Source organism: Panthera uncia, chromosome A2, assembly GCF_023721935.1.
Source record: "Panthera uncia isolate 11264 chromosome A2, Puncia_PCG_1.0, whole genome shotgun sequence".
Lineage (NCBI taxonomy): Eukaryota > Metazoa > Chordata > Mammalia > Carnivora > Felidae > Panthera > Panthera uncia.
This window is the reverse complement of record NC_064816.1, coordinates 82,734,494-82,753,850: the sequence shown is the minus strand read 5'-3', so window position 1 is coordinate 82,753,850 and position 19,357 is coordinate 82,734,494. Positions and strand designations below refer to the sequence as shown.

The following is a 19,357-nucleotide window of genomic DNA, read 5'->3' as shown; positions in this document are numbered from 1 at the left end:
TTTGCTTTACCCTCTTTTTTTTTTGTTTCCCTGCTTTCTCTTTCTGATGGATTTTCACAGCAAAAAAGGGCAAAATGAAGGGCAAGTATTTTCTTGTTGCTCAATTTCTTTGTTTAGTACACTTGACATATCCACTGATATTTCCGTTCCTATTGGATATTATCCTCTGTGCTTCTCATCTGCTAGATTTTCCTCCATGATCGCTCAAACCTTAGCGGCAAAAAAGGGGGAAAGAATATGCTTGTGTTTTCATATGCAACCTATTTCACATTCAGGTTTTTTCTGAGGCAGTAAATACTTGTGTGTTTGTATGCTTCCTCTTACTAATTTACATCTAATATGAAAAATGTTACTAATTCACTAAAGACATTGATGATTTTATTGAAATCATTTTCTTTACCATAATATTGATAAAAAAAATTATGTTGACATTTTAAATGAAATGACTCTGAAGCAACATTGATATAAAAGATTGGTTACTGTAGGGTGAGTAAATGGGAAACTTTTAAGACAGCATTTTTTTCTGATATAACTGGTGTAATTTGTGTTATGGAATTAAAAGGTATTTTGCAATTATATTATGAAGTATTGAGAACCTTTACATTCATTGATGTGTTTCAATTTAGGATACAAGTACTTCACCACCACCTCCCCCCCCCCTTAATAGGTTATCATTCTACTATCTTCCTACTATCATAGAAACTCAGGATGCATATTGTGGATTGCTTATCTAATCCTGTAATGTTATCTTTGCAGATTCAGAAACACTGAAGCCGGATAATTTTGAAGAATCTGGCTACACATTCATAGCACCAAGGTTGGTTTTGTTTTATATATTTGCTATACCTTGTGTGGATAGGTAAGTCTTTGGTAACAGTTCTGAGTCAGACCCATGCCAAATTATGAAGCCAAGGGAAGCAATAATTTAAAACTGCAACAGTATTCTATTCATTCTATTCATTCATTCGCTCAGTAAGCAACTACTGTAGGCTAAGCAATGTTGTGATTCAGGCATACAATAGTGAATAAGACAGATGTAGACTTTGCTCTTATTAGAAATAACAGTGTATCCATCAATAATGAAGAGCTGGGTATTTGCATTTGTGAGTACACACACAAACACACTGTACATGATGTAGATTACTCTGTAATCCCCATCATCTATTTGAATCATTGCCCCACCCATCTCCCTTCTAGTAACCATCAGTTTTTTTCTCTATACTTAAGAGTCTCTTGGTTGGTTTCTCTCTCTCTTTTTTCATCCTTTGTTTCTTAAATTCCACATAAGAATGAAATCATAGGGTATTTGTCTTTCTCTAATGAATTTATTTTGCTTAGCATAATACTCTTCAGCTCCATCCATGTTTCAAATGAGATTTCATTCTTTTTTATGACTAATCTGTTGTCTGTATGTACCACGTCTTCTTCATCCATTCATCAGCCGAAGGACACTTCAGCTGTTTCTATAATTTGACTATTGTAGATAATGCTGCAGTAAAAATTGGGGTGAGTGTATCCCTTTGAATGAGTATTTTTGAATTCGTTTGGTAAATAACTAGTAATGCAATTGCTGGGTTGTAGGGTAGCTCTATTTTTAAATTTTTGAGGAACTTCCATACTCTTTTCCAGATGTCTGCACTAATTTGTTTTCCCACCAACAGTGTAAGAAGGTTCCCCTTTTTCCACATCCTCACCAACACCTGTTGTTTCTTTTGTTGTTGATTTTAGCCATTCTGACAGGTGTGAGGTCATATCTCATTGTAGTTTTGATTTGCATTTCCCTGATCATGAGTAATATTGAATATCTTTTCATGTGTCTATTGGCCATCTGAATATCTTCTTTGGAAAAAATGTCTACTCATGTCTTCTGCCCATTTTTTAACTGGATTATTCATTTTGGGAGGTGTTGAATTGTATCAGTAATTGTATCTTCTCCCATTCTGTAGGTTACCTTTTAGTTTTGTTGATTGCTCCCGTCACTGTGCAGAGGCTTTTTATTTTGGTGAAGTCCCAGTAGTTTATTTTTGCTTTTGTTTCCCTTGCTTCAGGAGACCTATCTAGAAAGAAGTTGCTAGGGCCATGTTAAAGAGGTTACTGCCTGTGTTCTCTTCTAGGATTTTGATGGTTTTATGTCTCACATTTAGGTCTTTCATACATTTTTAAATTTAGTTTTATGTATGGTGTAAGAAAGTGGTTCAGTTTTCCAAACGCCATTTGCTGAGGAGACTGTCTTGTTTCCATTTGATGTTCTGTCCTGCTCTGTTGAAGATTAATTGGCCATATAGTTGTGGGTTTATTTCTGTGTTTTCTATTCTTTTCTGTTGATCTATTTGTCTGTGTGCCAGTGCCATACTGTTTTGATTACTACAGGTTTATAATATGACTTGAAGTTGAGAATTGTGATGCCTCCAGCTTTGTTTTTCGTCTTTCCTTAGTTCTTGATTCACACTCTGTAGCAGGCACATAAAATAATATTCAAATTAACATAATTCTATTAATCTAGGCTAAACTGTTGAAGAACATAGATTCAGAATTGTGTATTACTAATTTCTTACATTTTATACTTCTTAAAGAAATTACTGTAGGAACCCACAGACAGCTCATAAAATTAAAGAGTAACTCAGACTAATATTTTTAAAGATTTATTTTAATGTTTCTTTATTTTTGAGAGAAAGAGAGAGACAGAGTGAGAACAGGGGAGGAGCAAAGGGAGAGAGACAGTCTGAAGCAGGCTCCACACTTTGAGCTGTCAACACAGAGCCTGACGTCAGGCTCGAACTCACAAACCATGAGATCATGACCTGAACCAAAATCAGACGCTTAACCAACTGAGCCACCCAGGCACCCCTCAAACTAATTTTTATGTAATCCTAAGGATACCTGAATTTTTGGTCCTTCTTGAAAATGGGGAATACATATAAGGTACATCTCTGTTAATAAAGCATATTCTTGGCTTCATGAGATTCTCCTCCTTGCATTTCCTTCAGTGTTTGATACTGCCCATCCCACAATTCTTGAGTACTCTTTGCCTCCTCTTGCTGTTCTGATTTTCTTCCTCCCTCCCTCGGCTGCATATTCAGTCTCTTTAAGGAGCTTCTTTTCTTCTGCAGATCACTTACATGAAGGTGCTAGCTTAAGGTCTCTTATTCTGTGTCTATAGACATACCACCCATCTATCCGATGTCTGTAGTTTGGGGCAATGCTTTTGAAATCCACAAGATGGCCATGATGCCTAGAAACAAAACAGACATAATATGTGGTTTATTGGCATTACATTACAAGATAGGATCAAACAATGTCTTCCTACACAATTTGAGACATTCCTGTTTATGGAAGACAACAAGACTATCTCTTCAATGTGTTTCAAAGTCAGTGTCTCCTAAGCATTTGTCTTTGCTTCCTTCCCTTTGTGTCTAACTTTTAATCAGTCACCAAGTCCTGTCAAACAGAATTTATTTTACAGTATCAAGTATATCTGCCAAACTCTGCTGCCTTTGTTCTCATTCAGGCCAGTGCTTTCTCTTTACTTAAACTGGTGCAGCTGCTTCCTACTTAATCTCCCCACTTCTCCAAATCCCCCTTTCCTTCCAGTCTGGTCTCATTTCTGTAACTAGAGAGAGTTTCTAGAATGTGAATAAAATTATGTTTCTTGTCTGCTAAATATGAACCAATAGCTCAGTAGTGTCCTGGTGATAATCTGTACTTTATATCACAGCTTTAAACTGTTCTTACTAGGTCCCAGTTAACAGTGTGGTCCTTAGACTCTACTAAATCCGGGGCCATCAAATTACAGCCTATAGACTGCCTGCTTTATACAAAGTTTTATTAGAACACAGCCATACTTGTTGGATGATGAATTGTCTGTGGCTGCTTTCACTACAAAGGCAGAATTGATTAGTTGTGGTATAGATCTCATAACCCATAGAGTCTGAATCATTTATTATCTGGCCCTTCAGCAAACAGTTGGCCAACCTCTGCTTTAAATTCCAACCACACTAAACTTCTCTGAGTTCCTACATGTGCTGTTTTTTTTCCCTCTTCTCCTCTAATTTTCTCTTCTGTTTTGGACTGTACTTAGACACACCCCACCCCTTCCCAAACCCCAACTTCAAAGCTCCTTGATCTAGGAATTCCTTACCCATTTTCACTGGATTAGACAGACATCTTTGCTGACTGCTTTATAGAATACTATACTTCCTTTACTGGCCCATTTAATGTTATTTACTTTCCCGAAAAAAAGCCACAACTCAATCTATTTGACTTATCTACTATTCAATACCCAACATCACATCCATTGCCTGACACAGAGTAGGTGCTGAATAAATATATTTGGTGCCTGTAGAATCTATAAATATGTAAAGAATATTTAAAAAATCATTATTAATAATACCTGCAATCTTACCACTTGTCAAGATAAGTAACTGAGCGTCTTAAACTGCTAAAACCAGTTTTAGCTAGAAAGGAGAATATAAAAGAACAGAATAAGAAGAGTTTGAAATTAGATGTGCTATATTGATAAGACTCTCATTCCATCTCAGTTCTGTGTTTTGTCTCTAGGAAGCTTCTTCATTCATCTCTCCCAAATATTGACTAGGAGGCCACACAGACTGACTTTCTGAGCTTTACTGTTAGATAATGTGGAAAATATGGTAGATGTCCCTGTACTCACAGGAAAGATAAACATATCTTTTAGTTCCGGTTCCCAATTTGTACAAAATGATTGTTCACTTCAGCAAGGATTAACATATGTACCATTCTTTTTTTTTTTTTTTTTTTTTTTTTTAACGTTTATTTTTGAGACAGAGAGAGACAGAGCATGAACAGGGGAGGGGCAGAGAGAGAGGGAGACACAGAATCCGAAACAGGCTCCAGGCTCTGAGCTGTCAGCACAGAGCCCAACGCGGGGCTTGAACTCACGGACAGCGAGATCATGACCTGAGCCGAAGTCGGACGCTCAACCGACCGAGCCACCCAGGCGCCCCACATATGTACCATTCTTGTGGGATGACTGAAAGAGCAGAATGTGCCTGTGTGTTTAGGGATGGAGTATATATGAGAGAAGGGAAGAAATGTTAGAGTTTGTGGGACAAACCAGTGAATATCCACCTCAACTAACATGTTAAGTAAGCCTTTTACGTGAATGATTATATTTACTGCTCCAGTGAACTCTATAATAAATTAGTAGTATTATTCCATTTTGCAGATTAGGCAATTTCCTTGCTCTTTCAACATCTGAGCATGTGTGTTGATTATCAAATGCTGATCAATCTCAGAAGACTATCCAGTACCTCTCAGTAAAATATAAATTCTTGGAGCATTATTCCTACCTTTATTTTTTTTTTAATTTATTTTTTAACATTTATTTATTATTGACAGGCAGAGAGAAGAGGAGACACAGAATCTGAAGCAGGCTCCAGGCTCCGAGCTGTTAGCACAGAGCCCGTCCCGGGGCTTGAACTCAGGAACTGCAAGATCATGACCTGAGCCGAAGTCAGAGGCTTATCCAACTGAGCCACCCAGGCTCCCCTCCTATCTTTAAAAGACATGCAGTCAAAGGGATGAAAAGTCCAGGGGCGCCAGTATGGCTCAGTCCGTTAAGCATCGACTTCAGCTCATGATCTCACGGTTTGTGGGTTCAAGCCCTGGGTCAGGCTCAGTGCTAACAGCTCGGAGCCTGGAGCCTGCTTCAGATTCTGTGTCTACTTGTCTCTCTCTGCCTCTCCCCCACTCACACCCTGTCTCTCTCAAAAATAAACATTAAAAATAATTTAAGAAAAAAGGGATGAAAGTGTAAAACATGGAATATTTTTGCTCTTTATCAGAAATGAGAGAGGCATTTCAAAGATGAAATAGAATGAAAAAGAATACTATGTGATATCTATAATTAAATGCTAATTGTGGGAAGAAGTCCATTTTAGCTTTGTCGATAATGAAACGAGTAAAGGTCATGCATCCTTTCTAAACCAAGCCTCTAAACTAAAATTTTCCATGAAATGAGAAGTTTGGTGGGGTTTTTTTGTTTTTGAAGTTCTGACATTTTACTGTTTTTCATCTGTTGTATGAACCTCGTTATAATAATGGCAGCCTCACATTTATGTTGCTTGATATTTGTTCTCGATTTCCAAACCAGGATAGCAGTTCTCAAAGTATGGTTCTCCCATGGGTTCCAGAGGCCCTTTCAGAGAACCCACCAGGTCAAAGGTGTTTTTGTAGCACTGTGAAATGATGTTTGTCATTTTCTTCATGCTGACATTTTCACTGACACTATAAGCAGTGATGAGCTGATACCTTAGCCGAAATCAAGGCAGTGGGCACTAAAGGGTGCTGGTAGCCATCATAATCTTTATGGCCAGGCACCCATGTGAGGGAAAAGCCCGTTTCACTATAAAATACCCTTGATGGAAGCAGTAAAAATTATTAGTTTTATTGAACCTTTGCCCTTGAGTAGATGTCATTTTATATTCAGTGACATGAAAATGGAAGTTCTGCATACCCGAGTGCTTGGCTGTCTCACAGAAAAGTACTTGTGTGATCAAAGGAGCTAAAATAGGTGCTCTTTGCCCTTTTTCCATGAAATATTTTACTTGACAGAATGCCTTGGGTATTTGATAAACATTTTGTCAATAATCAACCACCTAAGGCTTTCACTTTAAAGACAACAATGGACTGTTGCTAATGACAAAATCTGCGCTTTGCAACAAAATTAAGAATTTGGGGATTCTGTAACTAATGTTTCCCAAGAGTTCGAGACCAGGGATGGTATTACTGAATGGGAATTTTCAGTTTTATAATGAAATGTGTCATCATTTGGAAGATCAGCCAATTTTCCAATAATCAGTTTATGATGTTACAAAATCAGATTCTTTTTTTTTTTTAATGTTTGTTTTTGAGAAGGAGACAAAGTATGAGTGGGGGAGGGGCAGAGAGATATCGAGACCCAGAATCCAGCAGGCTCCAGGCTCTGAGCTGTCAGCACAGAGCCCGACGTGGGGCTCAAACTCACAAGTGGTGAGATCATGACCTGAGCTGAAGTCTGACACTTAACGGACTGAGCCACCCAGGGGCCCCCAAAAATCAGATTCATTTGAAGTTATATTCTATTAAGTCAGGGATTAAAGAGATTTGCAAATAGGCAAATAGAAAGTTGCCACTTTTGTTTACTAGGTTATTTTTTAAAGACAACAATTTCTCATAAAAATGTTAACATATAATGGGTTTCTTCTTGATATTTAGTGAATAATATTTTTAAATTTCTCAATTTCCATATGAAAACTCCAAATATACAACATAAAGCAAGAATAGTGGATTAAGAATGAAAGGTAACCTTTATTGAGCACCTATTGTTCACAGGGCGAGTCCTTAATAAATATTAGGTACACCACTCATCCTTTACTTAAGTCAAAGTATTGTTCAACAGGTTGCAGAGTCACTTAAGTAGTAAAAGAAAGTGTTTTCACTTCCTATAAAGGCTGTGTACTTTTTAAAAAGTTGTGACTTTCACAGCTAATATCCTACAATATTTTTTTTTCAGAGATTACTGCAATGATCTTAAGATATCAGATAATAACACCGAATTTCTTTTAAATTTCAATGAGTTTATTGACAGAAAAACGCCAAACAACCCATCCTGTAAGTATACACCCAATTTATAATAATTGCTTCACCATTGTTATATCCAAAGTGGTCAAATCTTGGTTCAGATCAGTGTGTTGGTATGCTGGCTTATTTATTTACTTTGTAAATTTTTAGTGGTAAAATGTAACAGTTTGGCCTTTTATGTATTAAAGAATGTTTCTTTCACTGTGAAGTAAAATCAAATTTTCAAAGCCAAGTATTAGATACCTGCAAATGTTTCAGTGTAAATAGGGCACCGTTGCCCTTGATCCTTTCAAATTTAAGAAACTTAATTTTTTTATGATATTTTGAAAGTTTTTCATTGCATTTTTCTTGCCATATAGAGAAATGCATACAGCATTTATAGATTTATCTCTTTCCTCCAATTTATATGAACAGCTTTAAGATGAAGAGAATAAAAACAAGATATAAATATGTCAGTCAATGGTTTGTTTTCATCCTGACATTCTGTTTTGATCACCATTAACTTTATAGTGTAAAAAAAATGCTTCTGTCATTTTTCACTTTATGAAGTAAAATAAGTTAGAATAAATAAAAATGTTGACAATTAGTGTTTAACCAGTACATTTCTTTCAGAGAAATTTACATCATTCGTAGTAGAAAACTTTTTAGAGATTAATGGTTTCTTAGCATTTAAAATCTTAACTGTGTTTTCCTCCTAAAAATATCCTGTAAAAAAAGTACTACCAGGAAAAGATGTACCAGAAATGGGAAATGAGAGGAAAAGTAACTGCCTGGCAAAAATTACCTTAGTAAATTTATTTTTTTAAAAAAAGGAACCATAACTGAGTTTTTTGTCCTTTCCTCCTCCTCCCTTCCCTCTCTTTCTTCTTTAAAATCTTTTTCCTTTCTATCAGAAAGGGTTAAACAAGGCACTTGCTCAGTTACAGGAAGCGAACTGAAGCATCTCACAAATTAAAATTTATCTCCTAAAAAGAAGTAACTTCCTAGCATCATCAACATTAGCTACCAGAGCAAGGATCAGCTGCTCTGAAAACCAGCCAGGGTAGAGAAGGTCTACACTGATCTGACCGAATAGGAGTGTTTCCAAATCTTTCTACTCCTTGTCAGCTCACTCTGAGTCAGAGCCTTTCCATTGTTATGGTTCTTGTTCTTTTCCTTTCAGTAAATAACAGGATTCCCGAGAAAGAACTGGTGTAATATTACTGAATATTCCTTTCATTGGTTGCCTCTATGGGCACCTGGGTGGCTCAGTCTGTTAAGCATTCGACTCTTGATTTTGGCTCAGGTCATGATCTCATGGCTCCTGAGTTCGAGCTCCACATTGGGCTCTGCACTATCAGTACAGATTGAGGTTCTCTCTCTGCCCCTCCCCTGCTCACGCTCTTTCTCTCTCAAAACAAATGAGTAAGCATTGAAAAGTTAATAAAAATATAAATTGGTTGCCTCTAGCTCCTAGGCAAGTATAAATATGTTGAAACAAAAGTACTTTCAGTATCATAGTGCTAGTATCTATATTGTCTCTTCTCCCGTGTCTTCATTTCACTTCATGTTTTTTATCCACCTCCCCTATGATCCAATAGGATGCTTGTGGTACTTAGATAACCATGTGAAGTGTGAGATTTAATTATAAAAAGGTAATAGCTATAAAATGTATATTTTCCTCTGATAGTTCTACATACTACAGTTTTCTCAATCATATTTTAGGTCATGTTATCAAATAATATGTAAAACTAAAAGTATCAGTGATTGAAATCTCAATGGCTTCCTTTAAAGGGGTTTGGGTGATTTTAATTGTGCTTATGGAAGTACTTAATCCAGCATTAAAATTAAAATTCTCACTGCTTATGTTTATTACCTAAATGTTTACGCTGTAGAGTCTTTCAGCTTTTTTGAACTATTCTAACAATGAGATTATATGTGTATAAAATGGTAAAGCTCAGTACTGATAACCTGTTTATTATATGCAGCAGGGGCCATATTTCAAGACACATTTTAAAATTACGGTATAATTAAAATATGAATGAAATTGTGAAATTGCTCGCAAGAGTGATTTATACCACAAATTAGAATAATCGTTTCATTTCTTTTACCTAAAATGATTTGCAGCAATTAAATTGCATCATTCACTTTTCAAATGGACTGTTTGTGAAAATGATTAATTTTCTGACATAATATAATGAAAATAGTTCCTAAAATGAAGTCAAAAATGTGGATTGAATTGATCCTTTAAAACTGGAAGTTACATTAAATTTAAAAAATCAACTAAAATGTTTTCCAGTCTACTCCTCACCTTTTACAGTAATAGATATTAAGTAAGACCGCATATTCCTTACCTGGATAAAATAAAATTTTTTCATAAATGTGAAGTTTCAGTATTTGTAGGTTATCCACAGTGTCATGGGCTTAAAACACAGGACCAAGAGAAAGGAAAGAAGGTGAAGTTTTTTTGTTTAAGACTATGTATTAACTGACCCTTGGTCATTGCCATCTGCCCTTTCATTACCTTTGAACTTGGGCTATTTTGTTCTCTGGTTATTCCAGAAATGACAGATTCCAAAAGCCAATCTTGAAATAGTGCTGGTCTGTGCTAAGTTATTCAGTTCTTTCACCAAAGCAAACGAAGAAAAAACTATATTATGTAGTTTTATATTTACATATAAAATTGTCCATCAATTATGATAGATTTGAATCGCCATACTAACCTATAAAAAAGAAGAGAGAGAGGAAGGTTATTTCCTTAATGTTTCTTGATTGACATACTTCACCTATCTTTTTGAAAAAAATTACAAAATAATTCTCTTTTAGAATTGGCTTTTCTATTCTGGCCATAGCCTGAAAACTGTGAGGCAAGATGAACAAGAAAAACATGCAGAAAATTAATATTGGATATGGTTGTTAATTCATAGAAATATTATCCACTCTAAATTGCTTTAACAAACAGAGAATATATTTGTTTCATTATTATCCTAATGAAAAACTATGTGGATGTAATTGAGGCTATCCTTTTTCTATATTAGGTAATACGGATTTGATTAATAGAGTCTTGCTGGATGCAGGCTTTACAAATGAACTTGTCCAAAATTACTGGAGTAAGCAGAAAAACATGTAAGTATTTGTTCCTATTAATAAATATATGCATATATATATGTGCATATATAACATATATATGCATATATAACATATATATATATGCATATATAACATATATATATATATATATATATATATTCTGCATTTCAATTTAGCTTTTCTCTGAGAAATTTTTGGAAACTAGGACTCATAAATTTAAATTTTACTAATTTAATAACAATTTCATCTTGGAATTGTTGACAGCTTGTATTTCCAGTGTTGGGTATGTGTCAGGACTAACATCTACATCTGCCAGTACTTATCTTTCCACACTTACACACTGCAGTGGGAACAAACCAAATTTAAAAAGGCTGAATTTCCATGTTTGTGATAAAATAGGGATGCTAGTCAAGTGGCCTTTTAATAACACTACTATTCACCCAGTCAACAAACTGAGAAATCTGATTGTGATTCTCATTTATGGTCTCTTCTCCACCCCATGTCCAGTCAGTCACCAAATGCTAAATAGCTCTTTCAACAATGTTGTCCTGTCTTCTTCATAGCCAAATTCATAATTTCCAGTTTCTGAGAAATTACAGCACTGCTAATATTCAGTCTATACTCAGGGCCTCCGATTCCTCTACCCACACCCCCTATCCTGTCCTCCATAGAACGCACCCCTGCCAGCCTTCCTCTTAATGCAGCTCCAGTTTCAGGATAAAGGTGAAGCTCTCCAGCATGGATTTCAAGATTATTCATGAGCTGACCCTTCTTAAGAAGCTTGTCCTTGAAACTTTACTATCTGTTGCTTCTCACCTTGCCTTCTGTTTTTATAACACCAAATACTTAACATTCTTCACTAGCTTTCCTGTAACATAGTCTTGGCTCTACATGTAAGACCTTCCTGCTGTCTCTGTCATCTCTGCTAATTCCATCTTCCAAACGCAGCTATATTGGTCTTTACTATGAAGTGACCTCGTTAAGCATCCTCCCTTTATTTCTTAGGTATTTGCAACATTAAAGCATAGTTTGCATGTATTGATGTATTTACTTTGTCTTCCTTTATGTTAGGAACTCATTTTATTTCTCTTTGTGTCATCAACACCTAAATTATTATCTTACGGAGACCAAGTGAAATAAAAAATTGCCTTCTTCTGTCTTCTGTTTTAGCAAGGGAGTGAAAGCACGGTTCGTTGTGACTGATGGTGGGATTACCAGAGTTTATCCCAAGGAGTAAGTTCAAATAACATCTGTAGAAATCAGTACGTTACACGACTACTCTGAGGATGTGCACATTATAAGGAAGCCATTCTGTAGAGAAACTGATTATTAGATTAAAATGGAGTCATTTAACATTACTTACATTATTAAAATACCCTACTTCTTTAAAAATGCTATTATATGATTATTCAGTGATCCTTTTGGATATTTATTCCAAAATCTAAGACACAGTAAAAGAGATTTTTTTTTTCTGTTCATACACACTGAACGTAAAGTTTAGAGCCTATTGGCAATATTTTCATAGCACCTCATTGTTTTCACTGTTCTTCAATGGATCTTATCTCTGTCTCCAAAATAGTCTGTCAACTAGGGTGGGGAGGCCTATTACTATTAATTGACCTATTAAGTGACTTGTATGTCATCACCTGCAGAGTAAAACCAAGAGCTTTTTCTGGCCCTTGTTATCTATTCTATGGTGATTTATTGCTTATTAATGAGTATCATTAGATGTAGACATATCTGTAAAATTCTGTGATGTTCACAGAAAAGTAGGTTATCAGGCAGATTCAAGAATAAAAATGATGAGCCATTTCCTCTTTAGGGCTGGAGAAAACTGGCAAGAAAACCCAGAAACATACGAGGATAGCTTCTATAAAAGGAGTCTCGATAATGACAACTATGTTTTTACTGCTCCCTACTTTAACAGTAAGTATTACTCAGAATTCAGCCATTCTCAATTTCCTTTTTTTTAAGATAAATTATTACTTCCTGCTTTCCCCAATAACCATAATTGCTCAGAACAGCCCTTATTAAGTGTATAGTATACGTGTGACATTGGAAGAACAGAAGCTTCCATTTAGTTGAGGTAAAATGCGCACACAGGAAACAGTCATCCAGTAATGTAGAGATAGCATATCAACAGGTATGCATAATGCATAGAAACATATGTAGATAATCCCTCATTTCACAAACTGCAAATCTATTAAAGAACGTGTAATGAGTTTTAAAGACATCATCAATCAGTTTAGTCAGTTTTAGTTAAATATATTATTTATGAAAATTATCAATAGGCCACATTTTAAACTATCTTATTGGATTCTTTCCCCAAACCTTTCTAATTTAATCCCTGGGCTTCTCTGGGGGTAGGTGTTATTCAGCCTCATTTTTACAAAAGGGGAAACCAAAGTTCAGAGAATTTTGGCATCTTGTACAGGGACTTACGTCTAAAATGCAAAGGCTGTTTGGGGTTCTAAGATCAATCTTTCCACCTCAGCAGCCTCTCCACTCAGTTAGCAAATGTCACGAAGCAGAGATTTGGCCTGCGTCCATTATGTTGTGGACATGGATGCAGCCAAGCTGAATAATTCACATCCCACGGACACTCCAACGGGTCTGGTCAGTAGAGGAAGATGAGAGACAACAACCCACCTCCTCATTACTTATCTACACTAGAATACTTAAGCAAAACACCATCCACCTATCCCTCTTAAGAGAAATTCACTATTTGACTTATCTAGACAGGCCTGTGTTCCTTTTTTGTTGTTGCCTTCTTCTTTTTCAGAAAGCGGACCTGGTGCTTACGAATCAGGCATTATGGTAAGCAAAGCTGTGGAAATCTATATCCAAGGAAAGCTTCTTAAACCTGCAGGTAAGCGTGTATATGGTATATGGACATGGCCAAAATTAAATGTGACCAAATATTTCTATTAAAATCTGGCAGTACTTACCAGGAAGGCCATCAGAAACCTTTAAGCAAAATAAAGTCAAAGACAGATACACACAGTTTTGAAAATAAAATACAATGATGTGGGAGATTGGGGAAAAATAGAACAGATACTATATAGAGGTGAGGGATTTCCTAGATGTGTATGTGTATACACTGCTGCTCAAATTAATGGAGTCAAATCAAAATTCTACATGCCAGATTGATCCAGCATTTCCACTCGGTAAGTCTGTCCTAGAAGATACTTTGAAATACACAGAAGGATACATGTCCAAGGGTGTGAATATTTGTAGTAAGTTAAACATGAAGAGTTAAGTTTCCATCCTCTAAGGAAAAGATAAATAAGTTATAGCATATATATACCATGTGCCTGATAAAACGAATTAGGTAAGAACCTTTTTATACATATATATAAAAATTACAATAAAATGGAAAAATGATTTTTTTTCCAAAATAAAATCAAGTAAGCAAACAAAACAAATCATAAAACTGAACATCAATGGGAAATGCAAGTAGGCTGGATTAAGTGGATGCCATCTAGTAGAAGCGTTGTTGTTTTTTTTTTTTTTTTCATTGTATGATTCCGTATTTGATTGTGTAAGAGAGTGTACATTAGACCAGATTGAGAAGGTAGATAGATCACCTTCCTGTTCCTGAGGGCTGTTTTACCTCAGGAACCTCAGTGGTTCAACTAGATATTACCTCCACACTAACTCATTGACTGCTTCCTTCATTTACTCAATGGCTCATTTATTCACTCACCCTCCCACCCACGTATCTGTCTATTGGACATACATTTCTCAAGCACATGATGCATGCATTGGTGGGGCTAGCGAAGCCTCTTAAAACATTCCACCTGAGTGACCTCACGTTACAAGACTATGCCTGACACTACCACCTTTTTTTTCCCCTTTAGCTTATTGCATATATGAGTTAATTGGTGAGGTGGTTGCCAACGAGTAAAGTATGTTGTGAATATAAACGAAAGTTATTTAGTAGTTTAAGAGCGGTTAGCAGTCTCTTTAATGAGAACCCAAAGAAATAAAATCTCTGTAATAAACATTACATTCAACCCAAAATTTAATGCTACTTTCTACACTACATAAATTATCATATAGCAAATATTATATGGACATTAAAACTGCAACCTTTTCAATGAAGTCCGCTTTTCAACGTATAGCTGAAATTAATTTAATTCCAAGAAATTTAAATTTGCTCAGAAATATTCAAATGTAAGAGGAAAAGTAGATAACTAAGAATCACAGCCACGTTTTTTCTATGTATATGTCAATTCTTCTTTACATCATTTTTCAGTTGTTGGGATTAAAATTGATGTAAATTCTTGGATAGAGAATTTCACCAAAACATCAATCAGGGATCCGGTAAGATATATATATATTTCCTAACGTTTATGCTACACTCCATGTCAAATGCAAATAAGAAAAGTCAAAGTAAAGTCTTGTCAATGTATAATTTTCAGTGCTACTAAATTAAGCAGAACTATGAATTAATATTTTTGGAAAGACTTTTTTAAATTAGTTAAGAGGAAAAATATTTTGATATAATTTGAAATATTAGTTTAGATAGCTCTTAATATTTTACAAAGATGAAGCTATTGCTTTTTTTATGATGGGATAGACTGTCATTTAATCTTACTTTGATACTAGATAAATTATTCTCAGATTCCTAACATGATAATGTGTCATGGAAATCCTTTTTTCTATTAAAAATGTGTGGGGTTAATTGTATTTTTGTCTTTCAGTGTGCTGGTCCAGTTTGTGACTGCAAAAGAAACAGTGATGTAAGAAAATTTTTAAAATTTTAACTGTTATTTTTTGTTACTCTTGTTAAGACTTTAATCATAAAGTCATTGATGAAAGTCATTTGATATAGGAATTTTTCATTAAATGCTAAAAAATAGTTTATGAAATTTTGAACTAATTTATAGGTAAGAAGTTGAATAAATTCTTTTAATTCCTAACCATTAAAAATATTCACATATTAAGGGAAAGTATTTTAATTTAAAAAGCCTGTTTCAGTATGAAGTGTACTCAATGTCAATTGTGTTAGATAGTTTTCTAAGTATCTTTAGCTCTGTTCCTGAGTGGGAAGTTTCTAACTAAAGTGGCCTTACTGGTTATCAAGGCAATCTTTCCTGTCCTTGATAGTTTCTCTGAATTTGTTCACACAGTATTCATAGTGACAAGAAAACATTTTGAGTTCAATTTTGCCATTATTATTTTTTTTATCAAATTCCACTTACATGGATTAGATTTTACATTGTCTCCTGTTACTTCTATTTCATTATGACATTTCTTCGTTCAAACGTTAAATACGTTCAGGCCGCCTGGGTGGCTCAGTTGGTTAAGTGCCTGACTTTGGCTCAGGGCACGATCTCATGGCTTGTGAGTTCAAGCCCTGCGTCAGGCTGTGTGCTGACAGCCCCGAGCCTGGAACCTGCTTCAGATTTTGTTTCTCCCTCTCTCTCTGCCCCTCCCCCACTCATGCTCCGTCTCTGTCTCAAAAATAAACAAAAAAAATTTTTTAAACGTTAAATATGTTGAAACCTGCTTTGGATTTTGTCTCTCCCTCTCTCTCTGCCTCTCAAAAATAACATTTAAAAAAAAATTACTTAAATATGTTCTAAGAATGATACTACATAAAGTATTCCCAGAATACAAAGGATGAATTCCACTATTTGCTTCCCATCTTCTTATGTGTATGTGTTTATTTCCAAGGCAAACAGTGGGTTCACATCATCTTATTTCTAGTCATGTGAAATTATAAGCCAGCAATGTTATTTTTTATACTCTCTCCATTTTACATAGACTTTGTAAATAGACTATAAAGACTGTTTTGAGAGTCGAGGTTTTAGCAAGTTGCTTCCACATGTCCCCAACTCTGAGAACAATGTTTTTAATTGTCATTTTATACAATAAAAATTACTAAACTGATCCATGCATTTAAACATGATACAAACCAGGTGGGAATTGATTTCTTTTGTGTCATGATCTTTTTTTGTTTTGTTTCTGCTTTTATATTTCAAATTACTCAACCAATTTTGATTGAAAATATGAAGTAGTTATAAATATCCTTATGCTGCATGCTTTTTAATTTAGTCTGAAGCATGGTGACTACAATGCATTTTTAAAGGTATCTTTTTTGTCAAAATATTAAGTATGTTTTTACATATTAGTTATTTTGGCTTATCCAATTTCCTGGATCATTTAGATGACCAAATGGCAAAAAGGTTATTTCTGATTTGACCTTCTGATTTGTTCAGACTCAGTTGACAGTTTTAACTAAATGGGTAGTGGTACAGTATGAAACCCTGAGAATTTGAATCTGTGTGTGTCCTTAATTTATTTCATCAGAATCTCTGGAGCATGTATCTTTAAGTTGAAGTTTTTTTCCTATTTTTGTTGTTGTAACTATCTACTGGGGCTCCTGGTTGGGTCAGTCCCTTGAGCGTCTGACTCTTGATTTCAGCTCAGGTCATGATCCCAGGGTCATGGGATCGAGCCCTGTGTCAGGCTCCACATTGACAGCAGGGAGACTGCTTGGGATTCTCTCTGTCCCTCTCCCTCTGCTCCTCCCTTGTGCATACATGTATGCTCTTTCTAAATATATATATATAAAATCATCTATCTAACAAAGTACTGATAATGAAGCCTCCTAACCTTCCTCGAATTGTGTTCATTGTTATTTTTATTTTTGTAGGTAATGGATTGTGTGATTCTAGATGATGGTGGGTTTCTTCTGATGGCAAATCATGATGATTATACTAACCAGGTAGGTACCACAGTGGGACAAAGTACAGTTTCCAAAGTGTATTTCCCTAATCGGCATTACAAAAGTCCTTCAAACCGTTATAGAAATTAATGAGTTGTTATATTTCTGTCATAAAATAAATTGTTAAATGCTAAATATAATATAAACCATTAATGAATACATTCTAAATACAGTTTCCTGAAATTAGTTGAATTTCCTTTCTAGTCATAACAGTTACTATTAAAACATGTAGTTATTATTGTCGATCTCTCAGAAATTGAGAAAATGTTTGCATATTAAATATTTATTAATTAATAATATCTAACTTAATACATGGCTGCTTTGAACTGATGAAGTTTCTATTCCCAAATTTGCAAGTTGGCAGCATATAGGCTATTTGGCTCAAATGGGATTTTAAGCAAATTAGAATTCGTTGCCAATTAATTTCATTTCCCAATCTACATTTCTGGTTTCTCTTTTTTTTTTTTTTTTTAATTTTTTTTTTTTTCAACGTTTTTTATTTTTGGGACAGAGAGAGACAGAGCATGAACGGGGGAGGGGCAGAGAGAGAGGGAGACACAGAATCGGAAACAGGCTCCAGGCTCCGAGCCATCAGCCCAGAGCCTGACGCGGGGCTCGAACTCACGGACCGCGAGATCGTGACCTGGCTGAAGTCGGACGCTTAACCGACTGCGCCACCCAGGCGCCCCTCTGGTTTCTCTTTAAAAAGAAAGGATCTTGGGGCGCCTGGGTAGCTCAGTCTATTAAGCGTCCGACTCTTGCTTTTGGCTCAGGTTATCATCTCATAGTTGGTGAGACTGGGCTCTGCGCTAACAGCATGGAGACTGCTTGCAATTCTGTCTCTCTCTGTCAAAGTAAATAACTAAACTTCTAGGAACAGAAAAGATAAAATTGGTCAACACTGAGCTTTTTCTTAACTGGCCATGTTTATGGACTGCAGTTGATGAGCCTCAGGTTTGCTCCTAGGTTCCTGTTCTTTCTCTAATATTACCCATTTCTCTCCATTACGCTGCTTTCCTCTTCCCCACAAGGTATTCACTTGTGATCTTAATGCTTAGTTAACTGTGCGTATTCCTTCCACATGCATCACACCAAGCCACGGAGCAAATGTGAACCCCTAACTAAGCTCTTCTCACTTCTTTCGGAATATCCCGTGCAGCTTCATTGCTTTGGTTTTTAAGCTCCAGTAGTTTTCGTTGCTAGTTCGTCCTACTTCTTTTCGTTGCAGTGGTCGGGGTGTTAACATGTGGAGTGAATTTGAAACTTGATTCTTTTGTCCTCTGTTTCAGATTGGAAGATTTTTTGGAGAGATTGACCCAAGTCTGATGCGACACCTGGTTAATATATCGGTTTATGCTTTCAACAAATCTTACGATTATCAGTCAGTGTGTGAGCCTGGTGCTGCACCGAAACAAGGAGCAGGGCATCGCTCGGCATACGTGGTCAGTAATTTCCACCTCGTCCATGCCTCTCGCAGGAACACTCAGTGTCGATTAACATAATGACTTTTTCATTATTTTTATAGCCATCAATAGCCGACATATTACACATTGGCTGGTGGGCCACTGCAGCTGCCTGGTAAGTCACAATTGTGTTTTTACTGGTAATGAGAAAGGGGCGGTGAAATAGTAAAGAATTTGAGGACAGTCCAGATTTTGTGACACGTGAATAATTGTTATGGAAACTACTCTGTTTGTTTCCTAAATGACATACTGGTAGTTTTCACAAAATGATCAATTTAACACTGTTACTGTCACTTGGTTTTTCATATGAAAACAATATGCTCATGCAGACTTCAGCCTCTTCAAGATCTGTTGAGACTTTCTACCCAATTCCTTAAGTTTTAGGTGTATCAATCTATTAAAGGTTTCAGTTAAATGCCTTCAGTATCCAAATTAGATGTCTCCATCATCAAATTCAAAGCATCATGACTTATCTTTTCAGCTCTTTCCA

General features: G+C 35.7%; 1 protein-coding gene across 6 annotated transcripts in view; it reads left to right on the top strand.

The window, feature by feature from the left end:
• CACNA2D1 (calcium voltage-gated channel auxiliary subunit alpha2delta 1) overlaps positions 1-19,357 on the top strand; it is a 499,724-nt gene that overhangs the window by 453,511 nt on the left and 26,856 nt on the right. For 5 of the 6 annotated variants that reach the window (XM_049641359.1, XM_049641358.1, XM_049641361.1 and 2 more), the window contains 11 exons: positions 757-817; positions 7,532-7,629; positions 10,617-10,704; positions 11,839-11,901; positions 12,491-12,594; positions 13,451-13,537; positions 14,927-14,994; positions 15,375-15,413; positions 17,333-17,404; positions 18,694-18,846; positions 18,930-18,982. In XM_049641359.1, coding sequence (XP_049497316.1) covers positions 757-817; positions 7,532-7,629; positions 10,617-10,704; positions 11,839-11,901; positions 12,491-12,594; positions 13,451-13,537; positions 14,927-14,994; positions 15,375-15,413; positions 17,333-17,404; positions 18,694-18,846; positions 18,930-18,982 — 886 coding nt within the window. Of the gene's footprint in view, positions 1-60; positions 678-756; positions 818-7,531; positions 7,630-10,616; positions 10,705-11,838; positions 11,902-12,490; positions 12,595-13,450; positions 13,538-14,926; positions 14,995-15,374; positions 15,414-17,332; positions 17,405-18,693; positions 18,847-18,929; positions 18,983-19,357 lie in introns of those variants that run through there. The other variant, XM_049641364.1, reaches the window with a different exon arrangement.